Below are 11,531 nucleotides of genomic sequence, written 5' to 3'. Positions count from 1 at the left end.
AAGTGTGTGTAAAGTTGTTAAAACTCATTTGCATACCAAAAGATTCACAAAAACAAATCAATGTTGTGAGCCAGCAACCTGTGGAGTGAAGTCTAATTTATGACTGAAAAGACAGAAAGAAAGCAGAGAGAGGGGCTGAGGGAGTGGAGGGAAGCAGTAGCGGGATAGATGGTGGAGGAGAGAAGCGAGTTGAGTATTAAAGTGACAGGTTGTTGTCAGAGCAGCGAGACCCTGGAAGATAGATGAAGACAGGGTCAGCAACTCCCCGCTAATGTCACGACAGATGACTAACGGTGTGTGTGTGTGTGTGTGTGTGTGTGTGTGTGTGTGTGTGTGTGTGTGTGTGTGTGTGTGTGTGTGTGTGTGTGTGTGTGTGTGTGTGTGTGTGTGTGTGTGTGTGTGTGAAGTCAGGGTCAGCAATTTTTCGCCCAAGGCTGAGTAACCCTGAGTTTTTTGTGTGCATGTGTGTCTCTGCATTTGCAAGTGTGTGTATGACAGTATGCAAGTAAGGTCAGCAACTTCAGCACTACAAGGCTGACTGATACTGTTTGTGCACTTGCTTCTGTTTTTTGTGTGTGTACATGTGTCTATATGTGTGGACTGCTGCTCTGCATGTTTGCACTGATTTGACCTAACACTCCCAGTTCAAACAGTTCCTCTTCCTTTTTTTGGTCAGTTTTCATTCACAGCATATCTGAGCTGAAAAACTACTTTGCTTCCTTGTCATGAAAACATATTGCTGTTGTATCTCTGCTGTCGACTGCTTGTTCTCAGCTAATGTTTCCTGCCAAGCACTGTACAGCACCATGAAGCGCAGTGGTACAGCATTTACAGCTGGCTGCACACGCAGGCAGCAGTCTATAATGACTTGTGTGTAAAGATTCACACATGAAAGAGTTGATTCACGGCCAGTGTTTCCACTTGGGAATGGGGGGCCTTCACCGCGCACTTACACCAAAAACTTCAGCAGAGAAGCAGAGAGACTGTGGAGGTTTTTCGCCCTAAGCTACGCCTCACAGGCAGCACTTGAAAGACAGAGACATCAGCCCCAACTGTATTTTTATATTCTGACATAAACATGCATGAATGGATTTTTCAGGGCACTTGAAGGCAGCACAACAAGCTGAAAACACATTTATGACCACTTTTTGCGCAAGTTGTGCTATTTGGCGTTTATTTCCTCCGTTTTATTTTCAGACTCAAAGGCTGAAGATGCTCTACAATGTAGTCTAGTACAGGTCTGGCTACTTGTTGGGAAATGCAGTCAAATGGTCCTTTACAACTTGCTGTGAGTTTCATGTGAGCGGAGGAACTTTGCGGCTGTCGGCCTGTGGTCTCACCCTTCATTAGTTCTTTTTTGTAATCATCATTCAGTCACAGATATTTTCCAAGCCTGGTTGATTGCTTCATCTCGATGTGTTGTTTCATATTTGTCTGTCATTGTGGCTGATGTTAGGACGTCAGCATAAAAATTCGACCGTTTTTTCTGTTGGGAAAGAACTGGCTTCAGCACTACCGGTCGCTGCTTCTGAACTGACAGTTGCACTAGCCATGCCATTGGTGTGTGAGCTGTCGTTATCTCTCTGCAATTAGCTGCAAAGATTCGCTCAGTTCACCGTTCACCAAAAACATGAACAGGTTCAATCACTGCGCTCTTTTGGTGCATTCATGCACAACACTCTCTGGGTAGGTAGTGTACATTGGGTTTATCAGAGCTTTTTCCCTGAAAACAGCTAACTGTTTGTGGCTGGAAATGTCACAGATGAGAGCAGTGGAACTGAATCAAAAATTAAAGTTGTTGGCCTAAAACCAAACCTATGGGCTGAAAAGTCTGTAGAGTCAAGGAGCTGAGCTGCTTCTCTGTGAGTGTGTCGATAAAAGCGACCACTATATTATTACTATTATTATTACTATATATTAGACATAATCATTTGTCCCGTTGTTCATGTAAGAATATGAACGGTGCAGCTTTAACCAAACTTAAACTTGATGATTTGGTTAATGGAGCCTGGTGCCTTTTCCACTGAATAGTGTGTTTTCAAAAGCATCATCAAGCAGCAATGAATTCATCAAATTTTGTCGACATTATGAATATGTGGGACATGGTGAGCATTTGAATACACAGCTGAGAAGTGGAGTGCACTGTAGACATGGTCTGGGAAGATTCTGTGGATATTTTTATATATTTTATCTGCTGTTAAAACTTACCACCACTGGAATTCATAGTGATTGGTCTGGCTGTGAGAGTCGACTCCACTTAGCTTCAATGTTCTCTTCCCTGAACTATAAAACCAAACTTTTGCCTTTGTGTTAGAACCCGGGTACATTATTATATTGGTAATATGTTATAATTCATTTCAAGATGTCTGTTCACATTTAAGGGATGGAAGGCCTGGCATAAAGCTTGCCTTGTATGGGCCATTTTATAGCCCTATAGTGCTCTGGGAGTTTAAATTAAAACCAATCCTAAAGTTCTGAACAGTACGACAGTACAAATAGACTCATATCTGCTCTGTGGTCCAGCTAGAAAAGAGGCTCCTTCTGACTCTTCCACAGTCCAGATTAAAAACAAAAGGTGATTGATTTTTTTCATCTGGGCTTCTGAGTATCTCGGCTACTACTTCTACAGACTTTATTATTTTAACTTTATTGCACATGTTGGCCATAAGTGTATCATTGCTTTTATTCAACGGCCTTTCATTATTGCTTTTTGTTGCTTTTTTTATTTGATTTCATTCACTTTGCAGTCACAGATAGGGCTTTGCTGACAGGTCACATTAGCTGGGGATGCTTTTCCTCACCTTCTGCCGTAAACTTTAAGTTTTACCACTTGCTACATGCTTTAATTAAAGGCTCTTTCGCTGATTTAAAAGCAGCAGAGGGTGTTTGTACTGTAAATATAATTAAAGCCTACAGAATAGTTGATGAGAGGGTTCACTAAGCTGTGTGACTGACAGGTTGAATAACGACTCTCCTTCTGTCTCTCTTTCTACTTAAAGGATTTGGACGTCATTCCACACCGCGCCGACCCATTAGAACTGTGTAGAGTCCACTGAAGTCCCGGCAGCCTTCGGCAGAAATGGCTCCAGCAGCCATGTCTGTGTCTCCATCCTCCCCCACCTCCCCCTGCCCCTCCCGCATCTCCTCATCCCTCCTCTTCCTACTCCTTTCCTTCCTTCTGGTCCTGTCATGTCCTGGATCGGTCCACGCGGGTTCAGCTGAGAAAAACTGCTCAGCCAGTGGAGACCCCTGTCAGGAAGGTTGGTCAGTCTTGTCTGTGAGAACACGGCAGTTTAACATGGAGGGGGATTAACATGTTTACATAGGATAGATCTCTGTACTTAACCCTTACAGAAAGTGCAGCTTGTTGAAAGTGTTAAGCCTGTGTTTTCGTTATCCATGTACCAGCCATGTTAGCCACAGATATTAGGAACCTCTATCACAGCTGAGCATAATGAACTGTCCCTTTAGCAAAGTTCATCTTTGATACCCAACAGATTACAGACAAAAACATAACACACAGTAATTTAAATTAAAGGGGAAACTGTTGCCTGTTTTACAGTATTTCATTTCAAGTGGCTTATTCAATAGAATATTTTTTTCTCTTTTATAAGAAACAGTAATTAAGCATGAAATGTATGATCAGTTACTATGTTTATGTTATAATTAGCACATTACAATCAATGACTTAACTGATTTAATTCATTTCTGATTTTACTCAGTGTTAATATCCAGCCAGGATGTCTAAAACAGTGGTTTTACAGAAAAAAATAGACTATACCAAATTTATTTTCAGCCATTTGGTATGCTGGGGGGATCAGCTAAAGCTCTATGAAGTAGTTCTCATGGTGACTCACTATAATCTTTTAAACTATAATTTTTTTCTTTACAATATTATATAGTTTTATACTTAGTAATTACTCCACAGCTTAACTCCACACAGGGTTTATTGTATATTTCTCATTTGGGACATTCTTATTCTTAGACTAATGTCTAAAGACTAAAATGGAATAGCCTCCAGCTATATCTGCAGCATATTTTGCCAGCTTGTTCTGTTCAATAGGTCCAGAGGCTCTGCAAATAACGGGAAAGTGATTTGCTGGCTAATTCACTAGTTAACACTGAATACTGAATATTCATAATACACCCACATCAGTAAAAGCACACAAAAGAGACAGTTTCTCCTGAGCAAAAAACCTACCACTGGTGACTTATCAGCTGATAATGTCACTTCACTGCCCTAAACTGGAGTGCATTGATCCACTTCAATAAGTTTCAGTGCAACAAATGGGGCCATATGGAAAATCTCCCACTTATCATAATGCTTATTCAGGTTTTGCGTCCACTGAGCTTTTCCATACTATACAAAAGATTAGTGATTGTTGCAGCTACGTCTTTCTTGTGATGCTTAGCTGCAAAATTTTGCACAACTTTTTTTGTACCTTTCAGGAGTGGTATTGCCCGTGTGGAATCCTCAGAACCCGTCTGTAGGGGACAAAGTGGCACGGGCCATTGTTTACTTCGTAGCACTCATCTATATGTTCCTGGGCATGAGCATTATCGCGGACCGATTCATGTCTTCTATAGAGGTAGGCCATACAGGAATAACCACACACTTACTGTTGAGATGACATTATAGTAGATTAATGTAGTTACATTTAGTGTTAATGTTGGTTATCACCCGTTATCATCACTTTGGAGAAAAACAATAGATGCTTTTAAATATGACAAATGTTTGACTGTCTGGTATCTTTGTAAGACACACACAGACAAAAATGATATTGGTGCTTCTTCTGTCATCCTTTACTTTCCCTTCACTTTTATTTCTTTTCCTCCCCTACACTTGCCTTTCCTTTACTTTCGGTGCCTTCTCTTTACCTTTCTCTACTTTTTTCCCTTCCCTCTCCTTGCTTTTTCTTTCCTTTCCTTGTATTTTATTTCCTGTTCATGCCCACTAATCCTCTCCTCTCCTTTCCAGGTCATAACCTCCCAGGAGAAGGAAATCACTATAAAGAGGCCAAACGGTGAGACCACCACAGCCACGGTCAGGATCTGGAATGAGACTGTCTCTAATCTCACTCTGATGGCCTTGGGTTCTAGTGCCCCCGAAATACTGCTGTCTGTTATTGAGGTGAGTACAATATGAGCCAGGTGGTTACGCATTAGATTAAGTGATGCACAATGTAATGGGAACACGGTAATCTGATTTTTACCACACCTATAGGTGTGTGGTCACGGTTTTGAGGCTGGCTCTCTGGGTCCCAGCACAATCGTGGGCAGTGCTGCCTTCAACATGTTCGTCATCATCGCCCTGTGTGTGTACGTGGTTCCTGATGGAGAGACGCGCAAAATCAAACACCTTCGCGTGTTCTTCGTCACGGCGGCTTGGAGCATCTTTGCCTACATCTGGCTCTACCTGATTCTGAGTGTGTTTTCCCCCGGAGAGGTGGAGGTGAGGATGGACAGAAATGAAAGCTGTTAAGGAGGAAAGTTTGGAAAGGAAGGGAAGGAAAGATGAAGATGTTAGGTTTGTTAACTCTGTGTCTTTTCTCCTTTAGGTATGGGAGGCGGTGCTGACCTTCCTCTTCTTCCCCCTCTGCGTAGTCCAGGCCTGGGTGGCCGATCGTCGCCTCCTCTTCTACAAGTACGTACGCAAGCGTTACCGCACCGACAAGAACCGTGGCATCATCATTGAGACCGAGGGAGGGGCGGATGGAGGGATAGGAGGCATGGATGGAGGAGGAGGTGGAGGAGCGCTGGGTCCGGGGGGGTTCACCAAGATGGACATGCTGGAGCTGGATGGACAGATGGCGTTGAACTGTCACAGCGGGATGGACGGAGGGATGATGGAGGAGGGAGGAGCCAAGGATGAAGAGGATGAGGCCAGAAGGGACATGGCAAGGACGCTTAAGGACCTGAAGCAGAGGCACCCAGATAAAGACATGGAGCAGCTGATTGAGATGGCTAACTATCAGGTTAGGAGTGTACATATACACACATTAGCTATGTTAGTTCATTTATATCTGCATATATTTCTAAGTACTACTTTGACAATTAAAGAACACGCTTTAATTCCTTTAACATATATTTTACATTAACTTTTAGTCAACAATAAAAAAAAAAAAAAGTTGAAATGTTGTGTCCACATGTATGAATATGATTGGATGTTAGTCAGCTGCTGATATTTGAGGTCTTGATGGGGAAGCATGACCAAAGAAGCTGCAGTCATTCTTCTTTTGTTCTGTCTTCACTCCATCGTGACTTTGTTCCTCAAAATTTTGTTCTTTTATACAATTTCTGAGCTAAAGATGTTTTTATTAACAAAATGTAAACAGTAGAAAACATCATGCATCACATTTCATGTGTCTGAGATGACGCAGCGACACATTCACTTGTGAACAAGGTGTTTCAGGTGAAAACAAGAAAGGCAGCACGCAGCTGAAAAGAGCAAAAATGTTCCTGAGCAACTTCTAAGCTGTTTAACAAATTAATTTGCATTTCCAGAGCTATTCATTGCATAACCTCCTTAGGAAATTTGATTAAAATTAACCTCTTCATTTATCTCTTCTAACACACATTTATTTTCAGTAAATGAAAATCCAACTATGCATACGCACTATATAATACAAACAAAGTTATAAGCAAGTTAATTAAACTGTTGGCTGAGTGTCAGACAGCCCGTTTAGTTTCTCTCCCACGCATAAACACATAGACAGAGTAAATAGAGCTTTTTTGGACACTCCTTATGTAATGTTATGAGTTAATTAAACCGCTAGTCTGCAGAGATGAAAGTGTCGGTTGGCTTGATTGACAGAACTGTAACATTCAACCCCTCTTCCATCCAGGAGATTTTTTGCCCGGTAAGTTACATGAACATTAGACAATTTAAACTAAATTTAACTTTTGGTTAAATTTGGCATTAGTTTAGTTCCAACTGTCAACGCAGAGATTAATCGACTAGTTGGTTAATCTGTTCTCATCCCAGTTAAGAAGAAAGGAGCTGCTACTAGATAGCTGTCAGACATGCACCACCTTTGTTGAAAAATGTACTTGCACTTGCTTCAAATTTAGAAAAAGTTTATTTTATGAATCATCAAACTGGCACATTAAGGATTCCTCTGTTTTATCCGCTGCACACATTTCACCCTTTAATGCCGAACTGTAGAAGCTGTCCAAGTCTCTGCTGCTCCTCCTTTTTCTGCTTCCCCAGTTGTCCTTCCCTTGCCTCCTCTCCAAGTCATTTCTTGTTCTTTTTTTAGGCAGCAAAGGAGGGAAGGAAAGGAGTTTGGTAGTTTGGCACCCCAAGGTGCACTGGGCAAATCCCAGATGTTTGTTTGCATTCAGTCTTTCCTCCCCCCGCGGCTACTCCCGCAGCCCTGTGCTGGAAATAAGAATGACAGCTGCTCTGGAGATTAAACCCCACTGCATAGATTAGCATTGTTGTGGTAATAATGAATCAGTGCATAGAAAAATGAAAAAAAGTGGTCCCCTCGGACTCTCGTTAAGTTAAACCAACTTTCGGTTTTTAACTTTACTAACAATTACTAATTCGGTCCCTCCTTAGAAAGATAGAGTTTATAAGGATTTTCTTCCCTTAAATTTATATTAATCGCAGTGGTCTCTGCTCTGAGGCCACATTTAATCTAATGATCTACAGTGGTTATATTGTTCATTTCCGATTTGCTGGATCGTTAGGATATTAAATTGCTATTCCCTCATACATTGTTATTAAAATCATTACTTTGAGATTGATAAGGCTCATTAGATGTAAAGTTTGCAGCTAAGAGAGCCACCAACTAGTCTTGTGCAAGAAGAATTTCCCAAGAAGGATTCACTGTTTAACATTTAAATTGCTGCTATAAAAAGTGAGAGCTTTTACAAAAGGACTAATGTGGAGAACCCAATGAAGTAACACATTAACATGATGAATTGAATACACCACGTTTGTTAATTGATAGTTTTTTGTTGATCAGGTCCTGATGCAGCAGCAGAAGAGCCGAGCGTTTTACCGTATCCAGGCAACCAGGATGATGATCGGAGCCGGCAACATCCTCAAGAAGCACGCCGCCGACCAGGCTCGCAAGGTGAGACACACATAATCTTCCCTCATTACCACTCCACCTGCTAAACAGCTAAAAAAACAAAAACAAAGACCACACCGCGCCTGACACAGACCTGTTTTTTCCAGGTGGTGAGCAGCCATGAGACCCAGGCCCAGGAGGACGACCCGCACACCATCAGGATAGAGTTTGAACCCCCTTTGTACCAGTGCTTTGAAAACTGTGGCTCCTTGAAACTGACCGTTGCCAGACATGGAGGAGACCCTGGAGTCACTGCCAAGGTGTGTTTGCGTGTATGTGCATTGTTCACAAGAATAGTGTGTATGTAAAAGTGTGTGTGTGAGGGAGAGAAGCTAAAAGACTCTCAGGCAGATGAAAGCAGAGACCAGAGAAAACAAATCTACTCTGAACTGATTTCACTGACATCTTTGGCAATTTCTCTTCACCTGATCTTACACTTAACAGACTTTGAGCATCCTTGATCTCTTCTCTGGTCAGATGCTGTTAAAGGGATAGAAGTGGGTGATAGAAGAATATAGAAGAGACCTGGGAGACATGACGCTTAACACTTTCTTCTGCAGATTTTCAGATTTCAGCTCAGGTTGTAACTCCAAGAAAACACATATCCTTTTTGTACAGGCTCATTGATACAGGGCTTTACGCTGGTCTGATACTCTGAATAAGAGATTTTCTTTCAAGTTTTCCACAAAGAATCTGTGTCAGTGAAATGATATCTGATTTGCTCGCTGGCACTACAGGGGCTTTAGAAGGCTGTGTCTGCTCTATTCTTCTCTTTGTGTACAAATGAAAACTATGATGCAACATTGTCTGTAGATGTATGCGGATGGCATGGCCTCAGTCTGCCCACTTCTGAAGGAGGATTGTGTTAAGTGAAGTGGCCTATTTATTCCACACACAGGCTCTTCAGACTTTAGAGGCAAAGAAAGACTTAGCTTAACCAAACAGGGTTTCTCAATGAGGCTACTGGTACTTGATGGCACAATCTGAGACAACAATCAGCTTTCTGAGTATGCAAAAGAAGTGGCTAACTAGTCTGTTTCACTTTTTGGGGCTGAGCAGGTTGTGAAAGTGGCTTTTTAGAGCTTTCTTTGGTTGAAAACAGCTGCTTGCTGTGTCTGAAAACAACCCCGATAATAGTTGTGGACCAAAGTAGCAACGCTGCAGGCTGGGAAACCAAAACAATGAGCAAAATGACGATTGAAGAGATTGAAGTTACGTGGTTCATTCATTCATCAGTATAAGCGACACATTCATGTTTCACATTCACATCATTCAAGCCTTTCGAATAAAAACAAAAACAATATAAAATATAGATTAAAGGAGCTTTAAGTTTGCCTCAATAGCTATAAGTGAGATAAATATAAACCAAATTCCTGCTATACCATCCATACCATAAGAAACTTTACTCCTAGCAGTTGCACTCCAATGTTCAAATGAGAATAATGATAAATAAATAATGTATCACATTGAAGGCTGCAAAGTGTTATATAGTTAACTTGTACCTATTGGGCCTATGGGCCTTAAAGCCAAGAAATACTATTGGCTAAAACACAACCAAAGGCAACTCATCAATTTATAGTTTTGATGATTTCTCACATTTTTATCATAAGTCTAAAATTTCAAAAGCAGCTCTCCACATGTCTAAACATATGAAATATTATTAATTGTCAGTATACAGTGGTCCAATACCAGCTGGTGTAATGGAAGCAGTCAAAAATAAGTTTCATCATGAACTAAAAATAGAGCAGAGCAAAGAGAATGACTACACCACCAGTGCCAACACTGAGTCACTGATTCTGCTCTGCCTGCAAACAGCCACTGATTATTTTGAATTATTAATTGTTTGTATAACAAGTGACAGAATTCAATCATTGTTATCTTGATATAAGCAATGTGGGTAAGTTTGTGAGCCTCTCTATGGGGTGGAGAGGGTTAATAAAGAGGGCAGATGGAGAGAGGACGGAGGGAAAGGAGGCGATTCAGGGAAAGTTTTGTTGTTCTATCTTCAAAGTCTTCATTATCAGGCTGTATCTGACCAGAGGGCTCAGTTTAATGAAGCTGTTTCTCTTGTTTTTTCTCACCCTGTGTTCTCATCTCCCCAAATGCCTCTCCTCTGTCTCCCTCCTCTTCCCTGTTCTTTGTGTCCCCCCCCTTCTTTTGTGTTTATCTGCCCTTTTCGTAACTGTTCACTTCTGTTTCATCTTTGACGGCTCTTTTCTCTCTCTCTCTCTCTCTCTCCCCCTCGTCTCACCCGGTGTCCCATCTCTCTGTGTTCCTATCTCCCCCAGGTGGATTACCGCACAGAGGACGGTACAGCAAACGCAGGTTCAGATTATGAGTTTGCTGAGGGAACGCTGCTGTTCAAGCCAGGAGAGACCCTCAAAGGTAAAAATAACAATGACAGCAATCATTTCTGACATATTTTCAAAAAACATGTCACTGAATCTGAGGCTCAAATAGCAAAGGTCATCTGAGGCCCCTGAGGCAGCTTTTTCTGCTGGACTCCACTAAAATTGGGATTTTAAGATTTGATATTATTGTACATGAAGACTGACCAAAATCCTAAAACGCTTTCACCAGAGATCACAGTCGGAGTGATTGATGACGACATCTTTGAGGAGGATGAGTATTTCTACGTCCACCTCAGTAACCCTCGAGTGGTTGGTAATCCTGAGATCGGCACCGCCCCGCTGGAAGCCAGCGTCACCCCCAAAGCCGTGCTGGGTGACAATCACACAGCCACAGTGACCATCTACGATGACGATCACGCAGGTAACAGGAACTCCTGAATAATTTAGCAGCCATAACAGCTTACAGTTCTTCTGGTAGAGAACAGTTTTTGGACATATTTCAGTTTTTCTTGTGTGCCTCCATAGTATGTTTATGTTTTACAGACTGAAGCATCATAATGTATAGCCTGCTAACATTAACACCTGGCAATTTCTTTCCCTCATCAACAAACCTTTATAGAAAGGCTTTACAACATTTGGACCCATCATGCTGTATCGGTAACAGTTTCAAATGACCAGACTGTGAAAACAGCAACAGTTCATGCTGTAACCTCAGCACACTAAAGTCAAAGCAACAGAGTACTTTTTACTCCACTACATTTATCTGACAATTTTAGTAACCAGTTACTTTACAGAAAAAAATTACAGATAAACCTATAAAGAGTCTCTAAAAGTTTTGCTTCCTAATGAGTACTTTTACTTGTGAAATTTTAAGTAGTTTTTGTTGCAAATACATAGTGAAATTTGGCAGGACTTTAACCAGCACTTTTACATGGTGATATTGCTACTACCAGTCAAAACGCACACTCAGAATTAAACAAAAATGAATTTTACTTTCAGTTTGTCAGTTTGTCTCCTTCTGCACAAGATGAAACATGCAAAACAGACAAAGTGAAAAAAGTAGATGTGCAGTACTTGTTTTTAATCATTTGAAACTATG

General features: G+C 41.3%; 1 protein-coding gene across 1 annotated transcript in view; it reads left to right on the top strand.

Moving 5' to 3' along the window:
* Window positions 1–3,076: 3,076 nt before the first annotated feature.
* LOC139222976 (sodium/calcium exchanger 1-like) overlaps window positions 3,077–11,531 on the top strand; it is a 43,587-nt gene continuing 35,132 nt past the window's right edge. Inside the window, exons 1-9 of the mRNA XM_070854898.1 lie at window positions 3,077–3,260; window positions 4,450–4,589; window positions 4,979–5,131; window positions 5,225–5,452; window positions 5,559–5,975; window positions 7,974–8,084; window positions 8,189–8,341; window positions 10,370–10,466; window positions 10,662–10,853. Coding sequence (XP_070710999.1) covers window positions 3,080–3,260; window positions 4,450–4,589; window positions 4,979–5,131; window positions 5,225–5,452; window positions 5,559–5,975; window positions 7,974–8,084; window positions 8,189–8,341; window positions 10,370–10,466; window positions 10,662–10,853 — 1,672 coding nt within the window. The 5' untranslated portion in view covers window positions 3,077–3,079. The remainder of the gene's footprint in view (window positions 3,261–4,449; window positions 4,590–4,978; window positions 5,132–5,224; window positions 5,453–5,558; window positions 5,976–7,973; window positions 8,085–8,188; window positions 8,342–10,369; window positions 10,467–10,661; window positions 10,854–11,531) is intronic.

Source organism: Pempheris klunzingeri, chromosome 23 (assembly GCF_042242105.1).
Source record: "Pempheris klunzingeri isolate RE-2024b chromosome 23, fPemKlu1.hap1, whole genome shotgun sequence".
NCBI classification, from domain to species: Eukaryota; Metazoa; Chordata; class Actinopteri; order Acropomatiformes; family Pempheridae; genus Pempheris; species Pempheris klunzingeri.
Note: the sequence above shows the minus strand (reverse complement) of the source record. Positions and strands in the feature narration are given on the sequence as shown.